We start from the raw sequence: 17,346 nt of genomic DNA on the forward strand, positions 1-17,346 counted from the left end.
TGCCACTTTGGCAACACGGGGTTCGCATCCTAAACTATCTCGATGACTGGCTGATTCTAGCTCATCTCGAGAGCAGGTTTGCGAACACAGGGACCTGGTGCTCCGGCACCTTGCCAGTCTGGGCCTTCGGGTCAACTGGGAAAAGAGCAAACTCTCCCCTGTGCAGAGGATCTCTTTTCTCGTCATGGAAATCAACTCGGTCGGCATGTTCCCGAGTCCCGAGATGGGTATGGCAACAGGGCACGCTCCGAGTACCAGTTACTCGGGCCTGCCGTCAGACCTTCACCGTCAGACCTTCTGCCGTCAGATGTCTCCGTTCCCTCCTCAGGGAACGAGGGTTACATACGTAACAGAGACGTTATACTACATGTTCAGAAATACGCAAAAATCACATTTTCATTACAACCTTTAAGCTTTTGAAAAAAAAATCTCATGAGCCCTTTAATGTACTATGAAAACATACCATAACTTTCAGAACTCAAACGGTTCAAAATGTAAAAAAAGTGCCACAAAAAATATATGATGTTGCAAGGAAACAAACTTTAAATGAAACAAACCTTTTAAGATGTCAAAATGTATGACCTATATATCTGAGATGTCTAGACTAAAAATTGACCATGATAACCCTTAAATTCATCTGCTATTACTCAGTTGATAAAAGGAAGTCAGCGGGTCAACCGCAGGCGGATGTTTCTGACTGCAGTTAGACTTAAGTGTCATCCCATATTTAAAAGGGCCTCATTCTTCCATTTAATGCTGTAAAAACCTCTGAAAAGCCACGCACTTGATTTGAATACACACGCACATCTTGAGAACCAGAGCAGCTGAGAACTTTCATCATGAGCATTTCCATATCTCTCCTTTGAAATGAGAGTAAAGAGCTTCACTGAGCTTTCTAATGCATTTCCTTCTGCGTTACAAAAAGTCATGCAACAAAAATAATGACAGTAATAATCACCCAGAGGAAAGGTTTATTACTCTTTCATTGCACAGGAGACTTTGGGGTGTCAGCTAGGTTAATTTAGGTTTCAACTTTGTTTTTCTCCACACATTCAGAAGAAATAAAAATAGACAAAAATTGTTCGCATTTGCTGAGTATACAGTCGTATAATTTAGTCACCCACAAGCCATCCTAGGTGTATATGACTTTCTTCTTTCAGCAAAACACAATCGGAGTTATATTAAGAAATATCCTCGCTCTTCCTAGCTTTATAATGGGATTGAATAGTAACTGAGATTTTGAAGCCCAAAAATCTATACAGCTCCAGGGGGTTAATAAAGGCCTTCTGAAACGAAGCGATGCGTTTTTTTTTTAAGAAAAATATCCATATTTACAACTTTATAAACTAGAATGACTGGCTTCCGTACACGAGTCAAGCTCCGGTGGAAGAGTGACCTCTGACCCGACGCATTACGTATTGACAAACGCGGAAGCGCAGAGTTTAGAGCAAAACAAAACACTGGTCATGAATTAGAAGTCAAAAACGAGAATGTTTAAAGAGAATTGTTGGAGGAGCTTGAGTTTGTTGCCCAGCCCTATTTGTTTGAACCGCGAAAGGCGTCTACTCTCACCTAAACTTATAATGTTGTTTTCAAAGGCAGTTAACTAAGTTTAAGAACCACACACCTCAAAAATATAAACATCATAATGTGGATACATATGTAAAAGCCCATTTTTCAAAATATGAAGTATTCTCTTTTATATAAAACACAAAAGATAGCTAGCTAAAGGGACAGGCAATGAAAGAACAACAAAGGAACTATTAGATAAAGCGTGCCTTTAATAAATTTTCCTATTCATCCTGGGCTCAGCTCTCAGAGAAGGAGAAAATCAAAGAAAACACAGCAGCCTGTCATTTCAAACAAGCGCTTTTATGTGACCACTAACTAGCTGTCCTGCAGTGATACATTAATCTCATCGCCAGCTTTTACCATATACAGAACAAATACCGCAAAACAAAATTGCGAAAAGCCATCACGCTTTGTGTCCTCAACAAAAAGCTCTTCAAATGCAGATTTCCCCCAGAGGAATCCACAGGCAGATGAGAGAAGTGCTGGAAATACCACAGACCCAAAAGAATGATCCCACTCTAAATGCACATAAAAACATGTTTTCGCACAGATTTGGGCATTATGACCATCTACTGTAGAATATATTCATTTGACTTTCAATGTAGAAGGCCATGCTGCTTTTTCATAATTGCAAATCATGTTTGCAACTACAAGGTCTTAAAGCATGCAGCTTTGGTTTGTTAAATTACAGTAAAGCTACTTTGCTGTTGAAAGGAGCAGAAATACTCTACATTTGCAGGCCTGTAAAGACATGGATTGTAGCCTACTGTTGAGTCTTGGCTGAAAACTGAGTTAAGAGTTTGCTGGATTAGAATGAAACACAGTGCAAAAAGTCTCAAAGGGCTTCTGTGGGTTTGAAAAACTAAATCCAAGAGCCTTCTTCTGTAACAAGACTCAAAGTCATGGGGTCTCTCTCTGTCGGACGGATTAAGTTGAGACTGAAAGGATGTCGGTATATTTTGGATGGCTACATGCTATAATCTCTGATACTGAACATCAGGCAATGTCACAATTCAAAGTGAAGTTAAGAGGACAGCAGAAAACAGAAGGATGATAGTTAGAAAGGGCAATTAAAAATATTAGGGGAGCGAAATTGCAAGCAATGCTAAAACAAAATATATTAAATGTGTCTGCTTATGTTATATGTCCGAAACCTGAGGATTTCTTATGCTTAAGAAATTATTTTTTATTGCCTTTTTTATTTTATTGTTTTTTAATATTTTGTTCCATTTTATTCAAAGTACAAGTCATGTACTGTTGGGCAAAGTATGATGAACACTTATATTTTAAAGATAAAAAAGGAATTCCTTATTATATAATTTTTTTATTTTATTTATTTGTACTCATTATTTAATTTCATTTTATTAAAAGTTTACTATATGCTTTCAAAGTGCAATGAACTCTTGCATTTCAAATATAAAAAAGGAATTCCTTATTACCCATTTTATTTGACATTTTTAATTGAATTCAATCTTTTGTTTTATTTGATATTTTATGTTATTCAAAGAATACTTTATGCTTACAACATACTATGGATTCTTGTATTTTAAAGTTAAGAAAGTAATTCCTTCATATATTACCCCTTTTTATTTATTATTTCATTTTATTTGTACTATTATTTTATTCAAAAATTATTACTATCAAAGCACTTTGCAACAAAACTGATACATCAGAGCATGAAAGACAGAAACTCACCAGCCTGAGCAATGCGAAGAACAGCTACTACAATAAAAGCAACACAGATCTTCATTTTCAGTATTGTTGGTTTGGTCCAGAGTGTAAAGGCACCTCACCTACAACACAAAACACAAAAATCAAATAATTACTACAGATAAAGCATGTCATTTCTGTGTCATCAATCCCAACAAACATAATTGCAAATATTTTCAAAGTCTCCACCATTGGTCGGCAAAACAGATGTTCTGAAAGAGTTGAATTATTCACAGTTTGCAGGGTGAATCAACCTAGAAATGTCTCACAATGCATTTTTAGCAGTGTTTTTTACACACATCACCTTAAACATGCTTATTTATTCTGGGCACACATGGCACTATGACCAGTTGAAGGGAAAAAATGTCATTGAGCGTGTGCGGCGTTGCCATAGAAACGGGCAAGCGATTTTGTCAGTTTGCCAGAATCTGAAAGTGGTGGACCCCAGTTTTGCATTCCTTTGAAACTTGTGAGATCTGAAGGTTACGTGGTTATCTTCAAAGAGATTACAAGAGCACCAGCAATATGACTTGAACCTCCATAAAGGATCAAAGGCTCAGAGGGGCCGAGGGCTCAGGTACTGACTCTCTAATAATAGTGTGCTTGTTTAAATGCAGTTATATAAAAAAAAGTTACATAACCGATATTAGACATACAAGGGATCCTGTATCCTGGTTTCGGTATTTCAGACTCCAGGTATGCTTGACAGACCAATTATATGACAAGGAAAGAGACATGACAATGCTTCCTTTGACTAAACTATGTCATTTTCGAAGGTAAAATGTTTTCCTGCACATAAAAGCCGTTTCTAAGGCTGCAAAATCAGTCGAAATGAACTGTTATTACTGTTTTTATCTCTTCTGTATTTGATATATTCAGAGCTGGAATTATCATGCCGTGATGTTTATTAGCACTGCCAATCCGCCCGAGGCGTGATGGCTTCGTTGTCCCAAAGTAACAGTTGCATCATGACCTGTCCAACGTGTCAAGTCTGCACTGTTATACATCGGATCTGTATAGCTTGAGAATCTATTGCTGTCTTTGTTATATATTGAGGGATAATGGTCTACAACTGCCAACTCCTCGTCATGTTAGCATCACAATCCTTTCCCATTGGGGTCTGTGCAAAGGATTGTGGGAATATTCCAAAGATTGTTTGTCTGGTTGTTTATTTTTTTCAATTGCAATGCATGTCAGCATGTGATGTGACAGTCTGTTACAGTCGTGTAAGAGTGAATAAACCAGCAAGATGACAATCAGTTTGACTTGATAACCAGCCATACAGTATTATTCCATTTGCTGACCCAATGTCCTTTTTTCCTTGCATACACATGGACAACGACTTCAATTTCCGCCTCTGTTCCCCATACAAAGCTATCATATGACTTCAGAAGAAATATGGCATATATGGCTTTTTTAATTATGCTTTTCCGTCTTTTTTTTTTTTTTTTTTTTTTTGGCTTGACAGACCATCTTCCCATTGTAAGGAAAAGAGCAGTAATTTTGTTCCTTTTGTGTTGCTCTGAAAAGGGGAAAAAATGATGTGTTTTCAGCAACAAGAGGGTGAGTGGATGATGAAAGAAGTTTCATTTTTTTGGGTGCACTATTCCTTTAAGATTAGAGCGCGTCTGATAGCACAGCAGGAAATGTAATGTGTCTCACAGCAATGTCTGCGACGACGCTGGCAATAACAGGGTGAAAAATGAAAACACAAGCCTGTGGTGGATGGAGTGGAAGTTTATTTGAATCTTCAGTATGATCCACACGGTAATTTATTCTACGATCAGATGTCGACTTGGTGAAACAGGTGCCGCATCGTCGGGCCAAACACACAGCCTTTCCCTTTAGATCTGAGATATGAGACACTTCGCATGAGACCTGCAAGAGAGAACAGAGGTCATTATGGATAAAACCCAAACAAAACAACTTTAATTAATTATATAGAAATTAATACTTTTATTTAGAAAGGATGCATTAAATTGATCAAAAGTAACAGTAAAGACATTTATAATGTTAATAAAATGCAAATAAATCCTAGTTTTAAAACTTCTTTTGAACTTTCTGTCCATCAAAGAATACTGAAACAAAAATGTTTCAGGGCTTTCCACAAACAATTTAAGCAGCAAAATGTTTCTTGAGTATCAAATCAGCATATTGGAATGTTTCTGAAGGATCATGTGACACTGAAGACTGGAGTAATGATGCTGAAAATTCAGCTTTGCCACCAAAGGAATAAAATAAATTGTAAAACATATTCAAATAGAAAACACTTAATTTAAATTGAAATAATATTTCACTGTGTATACATATACATATATATATATATATATATATATATATAGACACACACACACACACACAGTAGAGAATGTGACTTTATATATTGCTTATACTGTTTAAAAACATCTGACTTTGCATTTTAGAGTTTGTAAATCCATGTCACACAGCGCAATTTGCCATTTCAAAATCGCATTTAGATATGCAGCACACCGAGAGAAAATACTTTTTGCAGGTAAATAGATGTCATGGTGTAGATCGACAAAAATAGCACCTCCTTCTCTTTCCCTGCAGTTAAACTCAGTGGACTGCTCCTTTGCTTTCATCACACTGACTTTGTGCCTGGCGTGATGGAATTCTGTGAAAATCGGCAGGGGAAAAAAAATCCCCTTATTAGGTTTTCTAATGCACGTAGATTCCCTCGAGCCAAATACCACTAGATCTACAAGGCTGACGCATACTGAGCCGTTCAAAGGTGACATGCATCTTTCATCACAGCTCAGCATGCATGTTTTTTTTTTTTGTTTTTTTTAAATGTGCATTATTAACAATCACAATTTCTCTTTATTTAAGCACATTTTAATCTTCTGCCTACAGTATGTGTGTTATCAGTGGACTGGTTGTCTGAATGTTGCATGAAAACTCACATAGGCTACCTATCTTTAGTTTTAGCCAGCTGACCCATGATGTAATGCATACAGAATGACCAACTGAAGATAATATTGCACAAATAATTAGCGGTGTTGCTAAATCAAGCATCATTATTAGTGTTGCTTATACTTATAGTTAGTGATATAAACAAAACACTTATATAAATTTTGGGGTGCAAGTCATCCATCACCATTTGTGCTACATACATGAATGATACCTAACCCAACTCTGAATGATGCATTTTGTTGAGGAGAAGTGTACAGTTACTTTTCTAAGTCAAGACACTACAGGCAAAACCATAGCTTTCGCAGGTCAGTTTTGAGATTTTAGTCTATTTTGCTTACTTGCCTCTTAAGAGTAGTGGAAAGAAAACTATTTGTGTCTGTAGATTTCAATAACAGAACATATCTTTCTAGGTCGTTTTTTCAAAATGAGTTTTTTTCTCATTCACTGAGCCAGAAATCTCCACTTCAGCATCACTTACACTAAACTTTCCCATTTTATTCCTATCTATATCTATCTATATTCTGAAGGTTTTTACAGAGGGGTTTGTTCATATCTCATTCGCCCGATTTATACAACATTTTATTGCTAAACACATTGTTTTTCTGACTTTTTCTATCCAAAATCTCCTCTGCAAAAAACTTTAATGTCAACAAAATGAAACAATATTCATATTTTTGTTCTGGAAATGTATGCAAATGAGTGCATATTTAATTAGAAAGTGTTTCATTTGCATATTTAAAAATAACATTTCAGAACCGGTGAAAATGTACTGTGAAAATGTACTGTCTTAATGTACTGTGATTAATACACTTGGGAAAATATGGTGATATCTATTAGTTAAAATATCTATTTTGTTATTTTTACGTTATTCACCTGTAGCATTTAGACTTATTATTTGAATAAAAGCATCTGCCGGATGCATGAATAAAAATGTAAATTATTTATTTCATGGACAGATAAAGCAAGGGAAAAACAACCAAAAGGAGGAACCCAAGCCCTATTCAGAGAGCAGATATCATTGTAGACTTGAAGATGTGCTCATCTAGCAACCACCCAAAAACCTTAAGAATGACCCACAACACTTCCCACAGTTTTGCACAATAAAGCTTTTCCAGACAGTGCAGAAATTGGGTTTCTTGAGTTTCAAACTGCTCTTCCATTCCTTCATGCCCTTTCCGACTTCATTTCAAATCTCCAACACTGAGAAAGTCTATTCCAAAACATTACATCACCATTGTAAAGACAAGCTTCGCTTAGATCCAGACCTCGCCTCTCGGCTTTACCTCCCAAAGCTATCTGTGTTTGAGACAAATATCTCTTCCTGGGCTGCCTATCTTCTTACAGAGACTGTTGCCCTCCGTGGCCCTTGCAGATAACACACTTCCACCCCTGTCCTTCATGTTGACCCTGTGCTATCAGCACAGAGCAAAAGAGCACAAGCAGAACTCACATGGAACAAAGTCTGCAGTCTCAGCTGCTCACGTGAGCGGGCAAGACGGGCAAAAGTCCTTTTCATGAGTCGTTTTCTAATCGCAGTAACAGTCATGATATAGCTGGAATGCTGCTGGAAATTCAGTGAAGAAAAATGGTTGGTATTAGGTCTATCAATCAATTAAAATTGAATTAATCGAATCAAATGAAGATTAAATAATCAAATTAAATGTAATTAGTTGCATTTATCAATGTGACAAGACAATAAGAAAATATTGCAGATGAATAGAAATGGCTTTAGCTATACCATTGAACAATGAAGTCCATGGCCATTTTGCAGTCAAGTTTGTCAAACTATTAAAAGTAGGGTAGGCAATTTCGGAGAGGCTAGCAATAGCAAGTTAGCTTTGAAAGCATGAGATCCCAACAGAGAGTCTTCAAAGCCACGCCTCCTTCAGAACACATGAACACGCTACGCGCTATGAACGTTAACTGCCTCATGTCTCAAAGCACATAACATTACAAAAATAATGAACATAAACTTACAGAGCTCTTAAATGTACCACCTGACTGCTGCAGATTCATTTCACCATTGTTAGTGTTGACATAGAAATGCATAAATCTGAGTCTGAGGACATGAACAGCTCAGTGTACGTCACGGGTTGCCATCTCGTAATTACATTTATGACATGGCATGAATGCAGCATAAGCTCATTGTTTTGTTTCAGGAGGAACTGTAAAAAGCAGCTGCTGTTTGTTTTTGGCGCTTGTTGACTGTCTGTCTACAACTCTGCATAGCCTTACAGAACGCGCTATGACGTATGATGTCTGCGCGAGCAGGGTGCGCGGAGGTATGGAAATAAATATGTTGATAGGCAGGTAGGACATCTTATCATTGTATTCGGACCGAATGCAATGATTGGTTGACGTTTTTTTTTTTTTTGTCCTGAGACTTCCTTAGAAGATATATGTATATGTTTTAATATTTAGGCCCCGTTTACACGAGAACGCTCGCGGGTGAAAACGTAAAAATATTTTATCAGATGTGCCTTTCGTTTAGACGGCGACGGCGTTTTTGGGGCTTAAAAACGCAAAAAAGTGAAACCACCCTCCAGAGTGGAAATCTTAAAAACGCTCCACCGTCGCGTTTCCGTCTAAACGGTAAAAACGCAAAAGTCTGCTGGACAGTGAAGGCACCGATCAGTGCTTCACATTGCCACCTAGCCGCCTGGAGTGCATACTACATTGAATTTCACACACTTTTGCGTCACCATATGCACGCAGATTTCTCTCCCATAACGCTCGTCTAAACGCAGAATAAAAAGTGATCACTTTTGCGTTTTCTCTTCAGATCGTTTCCGTGTAAACGTAGCCTTAGACCACTTCTATTATTAATTGCTGTCAGGATGTGAAGAGAGTTTCAACCAGGATAGCAAAAAGTGTTTATAAAAAAAAAAAATGGCCTACCCTACCTTTAAGAAAATACACATTAATTTATTACTGTTCTTACCAAGTAAAAAAAAAAAAAATTAATACTTTTATTCAGTAAGGATGCATTAAATTGATCAAAATTGACAGTAGACATTTGTAATGTTGCAAAATACTTATATTTCAAATGAATGCAGTTTTTTTTTTTATCCTGAAAAATGGTATCCACAAAAACACTGATAATAATAAGAAATGTTTCTTGAGCAGCAAACCATCATGTTAGAATGATTTCTGAAGGATCATGTGACACTGAAGACTGGAATACATTGCAGATATGCTCACTGAATATAAACCCAACAGATCACTCAGATCTTTAGGATCACATCAGCTAAAAATACCAAGGGTTCACTCAAAGCATGGTGAGTCCGCTTTTACAGTAGCTACTATGCCAGTCGCAGCTGGAACCACCTTCCAGAAGAGATCAGATGTGCTCCTACAGTAGTCACATTCAAATCCAGACACAAAACACATCTGTTTAGCTGTGCATTTACTGAATGAGTACTGTGCCACTGTGCGTCCAACTGATTACACTGTATTTTATTTTGCATCCTCCTTTTTATTCTAAACTGAACTCAAATGGCACTGAAAATTGGGTAAGAGAGAAGAAACCATGCTCGAAAGAACACCACAGACACAGTACAATCCACATGGGAAAATCTCACAGTAAAACAAGCAGCTGTGCAAAATATGATACACCTGTGTTTTGCCAGATGAGAAGTTTATTTATGTATAATCTTATTACTCTTTAATTCTTTTTATAACTGTATCCACTGTATGTCCGACTGATTGCACCGTATTCCTCCTTTTGATTCTAAACTGAACTCAAATGGCACTGAGAATTGGGTAAGAGACAAACATAAATTACTTAATTGGGGAACTTGAGAGATGAAACCATGTTGATGACCTGGGTCTGTGGTGGAGTAGTGAGTTTGACGTGTAATTAACTGGATTGGTTAATCCGGACTGGATCGACTCCTTTCCTAGAGCTTCCGAACAAATGGGTTTTTGGGGTGTGGACTGATGGGCCCCGCGAGTCAGTCCTAGAGCTCCTCCTGTCCGATTTTAGGGAAAAATCGGGTCCATCGGAGATGTCCAATAGATTTCTTAGGCGTGCCAAAAGAACACCACAGACAGTGTAATCACCATTGGAAAATCTGACAGTAAAACTGGGAGTTGTGAAAAATATGATAGACCGGTGTTTTGTTATCATCTTTTTACTCTTTTAATTCATTTTATAACTGTATTAATTTTCCTTGTTATTATTTTAATTCCTTTCTGTAAACTTTGAATTGCCATAGTGTATGAAATGTGATAAATAAACTTGCCTTAATCACTCTTATTTATAAATAACGTAATCTTCACAATTACGTCTACCTTATAAAATATAAACTAGCCATCACATCTACAGCTGCACGATATAAACGGTCATGCCGCTCGGCCGGCACTAACGTGAGTCCTGATAAGGGAGCGCAAACAAGAGGATGGGAGGTTTTTCCTTTCCCTTTCATTACCCTGAAATATGTTTCAAACATACTGGCTGACTTTTACGGGAGCAAACAGGATTGACCCAGAGCAGCAGTTAAAGGAAACTTTATGAGTTCGGCGGGCCTCCATGCTCCACTTGCACTCCAAGAAAGCACTGTAGATGGACTTCAGCAGGATAGTCAGATAGGAAACCCCCTCATTTATTTAATAGCAACATTCGGTTTTATAATCCAAAGCTTTTTTGAGCGCATGTTGCTGTAATGATGTAAGAAACATGCACAGTGGAAACCTGAACCACAAGCTTTTAATATATAAATGCAATTACCATAGCCTATAAAAGTATTGGGACTACGGTGGAGCAGATTAAAAGCCATTTCCATCAGACTACTGGGTCAAACAGAGGCTCTCAGGCACATAAAAATGAGTCTCTTCTGGAAGGTTCCGAGGCAGAGAAAGTTGCTGACGTGACACCTTCAAGGAATAATTCATACAAAAGTGACAATTCTCTCATGATTTACCTACCCTCATGTCGCTCCAGAGCTGTTTGATTTTCTCTGCGAGTTTAACAGAATGTTAAAATAGCTTTTTTTACAGGGGATGTAAAGCTCTAAAATGCAAAAGACAAGTAGTCCATACAGAGACAGAGATGGACCAAGTTTTATCAACGAGACAGCATTTTAAATATAATTCACATTTGCATATATTCAATATGCTGCATGAAGAGGTGCTTTTTTTACATAAAAGATGTCACCCAGTTTGAATATGCCGAAGTAGTGTTGTTACGATACCAATACCAGTGAAATTTCACGATTCTTCTCAATTTCAACACCACAGCAACAAAAAGTTCCTGCATCTCAAACAGCATTAGACTGCAGCGATGCATTAGTCATGGGTTTGATTCCCAGGCAATGCATGAATCTCCAATTTTTAAGTGATTGATTATTTTTATGTTCCTGTAGCTAAAACAGCACCTGGCTAATTGATTCCTATTGCTAATGCATAAACTGGGAATCAGACATATGAAAAAAGTTTACTTTGAATGCAATGTTTGTCACTTTGAATAAAAGCATTTGGCAAATGCATAAATGTTGCTATTTATATATTTATTTTGCAAACTAACTGTAAAATATTATTGCAAACTATTATTATGCATTATTATGCACTGTTATTTAAACAATGATAAAAAAAAATAATAAATTAAAACAACCGCATCTAGCTTTCAAGTATATATATATATATATATATATATATATTATATATATATATATATATATATATATATATATATATATATATTAATTAGCTAAACCTTGCTTCAAAACAGACAAATAAACAGTCGGTAACAAAAATGAAGAACAAAGCAAAAAAAAAAAGAACAAAGAGAGCTTTTGATGTTTTTCAGAATGTAACTGTAGAAGCTGATTAAAGCTTTTAAATGTATCCACACAAGAGCAGTGAGCGATTATCTCTTTTTCTTGTTAGCAGTTTGATTATTTTTAATCTCATTACAGAGAGGATCAGGTCTATTAGGGAGCATTTACACCTGATGCACACATCAATTATGACATATCAGATGTTTCAGACCCATCTGTTTACATTCAGACATAAATGGCTGTTCACCTTAATATCTTGCCAAGATCAGCATATATGCCCTTTTAACTTGGTTTGCAAGACCCATGCATAGGCCAGTGAAAGAAAACGAAACGTATTTTTCTCAGAGAAGGTGGGCTTACGCCGGCTCTAAGCGAGCTGTGCTAAAGGTGCGACGGCCTCTAGGGTGATGATCAGTGATGATTAATTCAATGAGAGCAGTGTGTGTGTGTGTGTGTGTGTGTGTGTGTGTGTGTGTGCTAATGGGAAGAGAACGGAAGATGGTGAAGGTTATAGCCGCTCTCCGGAGGCCAGGGGGAATCTGAGCCTTCAGAAAGAGCTGGTGTTGAAACAGCTATTTTTACAGCCTGCTCTCTCCAGGACTATTCAATCCAGCTGAGACTTAGGACGCGTCGCTGTGCTGACGGTGACAAGTACAAGAGAGTCTTTACTGCCAACACAGCACTGCACTGCACCTCTGACCTGAGACATCTCCCAAACTCATGGAGGTCACTCATGAACTGGGCACCTCACTTTGGAAAAGCAGCGTGAGGCGGAGGTCATCCTCAAAGGCTTAGGTACTAATGAGGTTTGGGACAAGATGGTGGGGCTGATTAGACGGTGAAGCTGCTTAAAACTTGTAGACCACCTTGGACCAGCAACAAACCAGCTACCATCTAGCAATGCATTTCTTTTAGCCACTATTGTCACAGAAATTACACTGATATATTACCTGCTTTTCCAGTTACTGTAAGCTTTGGACGATGTTTACATATAATTTGGGTATCATTGTGTATCATAATTGCTGTTAACTAAATTGAACTTAAACTAAAACTAAATTCAGTTCAATTTAAATTATTGTTGTGAGATGAGTGAAAAAACACCATCACATAAATCTACAAGGCGTCTTTATATAACCTGACAATTATAAATTTAATTGTGTAATTATTAGATTAATCCCACTTAAATCATTTGAATTGATTGATAGTCCTACATTATACCTTTACATACAGGCAAGTGTCGTTATTGTTAACTAAAACTAAAATTATTAAATTTAATTTGCGTTAATTGAAATAAATCTTTTAAAAAAAGAAAAAACTATATAATTAGACATTTTGCCTTGGCAACTAATTGAAATAAATGTTTAATGTGAAGCACTAACATGACCAAATCTTAGCTGAAATAAAAAAAGTTAAAGCCAAATAGAAATAAATAAATAAACTAATAAAAAGCACATAATTCAATTACTTAAACTTAAATGAATTCAAAGCATTAATAATTATAATATTATATAAACAACACTGAATAAATTTTGCCTAAACTTAAACTCCTTACTTTTATACAAAAAAATAAAATAAAATAAAACAAAACAAAACTGCACAGGGACTCGAACGAATTGGTGAATCTTGACTCTCTGAACAAACCAATACAGTGAATCAGACTTTACATGAGAGAAAATTGACTTTATATGCATTGAACTATTTCAGACACAGTGGCTTATGAATATCTCAAATCACCTTACATGCATTGAGCTGTAAAGTGCTACTGAATATCTGAACGAACAGTGAAGTCGTAAATCTCGCCAGCTTTTCTTTTATCTGTTTAAAATATAAATCAAATCTTTCTTCAACAAACATGTATCTATTTTTATTTTCATGGCAGTGGCTGGCAAATAAGACAAAAATTACCAGCCTCTGCCCTAATAAACATAATTTAGCTGCTGGTAGGTGTTCATTTTCCACCTTGATTATATGATAACACGATTTAATCATTGCCTTGGTGAAGCTTTAAAGCTGTGTGCACAATACTGCGGTACTCTACTGAAAAATGCAAGGCTCGTAGCATTACTTTTAGTTAGTTACTTCTCAACACCTTTGAGTCTGTGCTGGTGAAGAAGGAAAAGAGCTTTGCTTAACAGTTTCCCACTTATACACCTGCAGGATCATTGATTTAACCAGCATGATGCAGCTGCTTTTGAAGCTAATTGAGCAATCGTGCATAGGAGCCAATTTATGCTTCTGCCAGTGGGTGCCCACACTACATTTTTTCTCTGGGCAAAGGTGCGATTGATGAATTAATTTCACAATTTGTGTCTTGCTTAGAGAAACACACGGACTGTAAATTCATTACCAACCAAGCACAAACACTTTTTTGTTTCAATAAAACACGGCTGCCTGTACAAAAAGATAAAGGAAATCGATGCGACCTGACTAGAGAAAACCGAGAGAAAAAAAATGCTGTTGACGTCCCCTTTTGCCAAATAGGAAAACTTCAACACCCATAATGCACTGTGCACGTTGCCATCCAAGGCATCCCATCAGTCTGCTATAGATAGCCTACTCTTACAAGAGTCAAATAGCACCTTGCTTTTGTAGGAAACACTTCTTAGCAAACTTTTAGTCATAATGCTGTTGACTTGTAATGTTCCAGGGCGCATGAATTCAAAAAGTAAACGTTAAGAGAGAGAGAGAGAGAGAGAGAGAGAGAGAGAGAGAGAGAGAGAGAGAGAGAGAGAGAGAGAGAGAGAGAGAGAGAAACGTTACTTTTGGTTTCCAGTGAAGGATCCAGCACGTTGTAGGCAGCAGCTAAAGGCTGCAAAGATTCATAAATATGGAGAGAACACCGCAACGGAAACTTTTAAAAACCTCTGTGTTTTTAGTCAACATTTCAAACTGGATGAGCATGAACACAACGGATCGGAAAACAGAGAAACTGCCGTTCTGCGAGTTCCGCCAAAGCTCCGTCATGTACAGGTAAGAAAGCTGTTGCCGCAGTGTTCCATTTTTACCATAATGCCGTTTAAAGAATAAAAAAAGTACGATACAATTTTCAGTGATAAACCTACTCTTACAATCACTGTTCCGTTAATAATCCTCCGTCGATCTGACGGTCCGTGGGCGGGGACACAATAATGCGGAAGTATCTGTTTAATAAAAATCTGCCGGATGACGCGTTTTGCTGACTAATAAACGTAAATTTTGAACACGTAATTGAACATTGTTAATTTACATAAATTACAGACATTGTAACAACACAAAGCGGGGTGAAAATTGGCGAAGTCACACATCGCGTTTTTCTGTGGGTGCTCGGCGCCTATGACACTGTACACAACAACTTGTATGCAAACGTTACGGATCCTGCATGGGGGAAATCTCTCAGACGCTAATGTGAAAAGGCAGCAGAATGTTTCAGATTCTTTCTCTGACAGGCTCAGCTGGTACCGAATCTGAGGTTTTGATGGGAGATAAGAAGGTTCAGAAAGCCAGCACTGATACGGTCGACTGGTGAGAAGAAAGCCATCAGCGCGGCGGTAACCCTGTGGCAAAAGTGTTTCTAATTCCTCATGTCATCTCATCTGCTAACCCAATGCTCAGCATGACAACTGCCAGGAATATGAATATCAGCCTTTTTTTTTTTTTCAGGATAAAAGAGACATTTTACTGTGAATTTGGCTTTTAATGCTTATTCTCAGTTTGCTCAAATGAATGACAGTAGAACACAATTAGTGGCTAATGTGTATAATATAAATATATGAAGAGTTCAGATGCAAAAGCCTCTAAGTGCCATCTGAAATTTTCTTCTAGAATGATCATTTTTATCAAGCTCGTATATTTAAGTAAAGTCATTTCACTTAAATGGCAATGAAAATTACCAATTAATTGTCATTTAAGTGAAATGACTGAACTTAAATACACAAGCTTGATAAAAATGATCATTCAAGAAGAAAATTTCAGATGGCACTTAGAGGCTTTTGCATCTGAACTCTTCATATATATATATATATGTGTGTGTGTGTGTGTGTGTGTGTGTGTGTTATACCTGGCTCCCATTGGATGCTTATGAGCAAAAACTTTCGTGCAATCACGAAAACTAATGTGACATTTATGGTTCCAAAACACTAATGTTTTTGTACTTTTTTGTTTGCAATGCATTGACTCTGGAGTGACCATGTGGGCTTTAATTAGGACATACTGTCAGTATATCTAGTACATCACCCCTAAAGAGTGTCAAAGCAGTCATGTGTTCATGAGAATCCAATGGGATCCAGGTGTTCAGGGCTGTGCAGGTGTGACACAGGGATGCAGCAGGCTTATTGCACTGAGATAGTTATCCCTCATTATGAAACATCTGCCACAAACATTAAATTGACTTATTTTAAGAGTACAAAATGTTGACAAAACGTGCTTTTTGTAGCATCAGGAAACCGTTTTCATGATTGCACAAGCCCAAAGAAGGTTTTATACAAATGTAAATTTGCTGCCTGCTAATAGGAAAGAAAAATTTTCATCTGGAACTGAACAGAATAAGGCAGAAGCTGGTGGAAACATTTCTTCTCAAATCTCAAAGGTCAAGCATATTTGAAGGGTCACGGCTGTGAGGGGAAGGAAGGAAGGGAAGGAGGGAACGCCCAATGCAAAATCCACAAGCCAAGGAACGTTTGAAAGATCCGACATTAAAACACACACTTACACACAAAACAACACATGCTCACGGATATGACCTGAGGAGAGACAAACTATAGGAGATCTAACTGCTGAAATTCCTGCATGATAATTAAATGCACATTCACACCCATGTGTGAGAACTTTTGACTACTCGATAAGTCATGACAACATATGTTTTTACATTATTTTAAATAATCAAAATAATTCAAGTAATTTCAACTTTTAATTTTATAAGTTATGCAAGTCAGTCTAATACCATTTAAGTTGATTATACTTAATTTAAGGCAGCAACTGAACTTATTTTTTTAAGTTGAAATAGGTGGACATTTTTTACTGTGTTAAAATCAAATCAAATTAAACTTCTCCACAGAAGCATTAAATAAGCAGAATCAAACTAAAATAATTATTTCTCTTCCAAACACCGTCATGAATGCTATTCAGCTGTATTCGCGTAAGAAAGGCTGTATAAGCTCTGATGTGCGAAATAAAGGCTCAAACCTGTCAAATTCAACTGAAGGGATATTCTTTTATTCCTGCCACCGCTGACAATGAACCAAAAGCCTCTTTTTCTGTTTGTAGATAAAACAAAGTGTAAAGCTATCATTTTATCAGCAGTGAGAGGGAACACAGTCTTTTTTTTTCTCTTTTTTTAAATCTCCCTCAATGATGAAACCTTTCTAAAAACACCCTA

General features: G+C 37.0%; 1 protein-coding gene across 2 annotated transcripts in view; it reads right to left on the minus strand.

Annotated features, from left to right (window-relative positions):
• The window catches only part of cemip (cell migration inducing hyaluronidase 1), a 122,040-nt gene that overhangs the window by 64,210 nt on the left and 40,484 nt on the right, over positions 1-17,346 (minus strand). The window contains exons 4-5 of one of the 2 annotated variants that reach the window (XM_079866510.1): positions 4,999-5,160; positions 3,268-3,365 (exon numbers count right to left, since the gene is read on the minus strand). In XM_079866510.1, coding sequence (XP_079722636.1) covers positions 3,268-3,322 — 55 coding nt within the window. In that variant the 5' untranslated portion in view covers positions 3,323-3,365; positions 4,999-5,160. The remainder of the gene's footprint in view (positions 1-3,267; positions 3,366-4,998; positions 5,161-17,346) is intronic. The other variant, XM_079866509.1, reaches the window with a different exon arrangement.

The sequence above is a fragment of the Squalius cephalus genome, assembly GCF_949319135.1.
Source record: "Squalius cephalus genome assembly, chromosome: 3".
NCBI classification, from domain to species: domain Eukaryota; kingdom Metazoa; phylum Chordata; class Actinopteri; order Cypriniformes; family Leuciscidae; genus Squalius; species Squalius cephalus.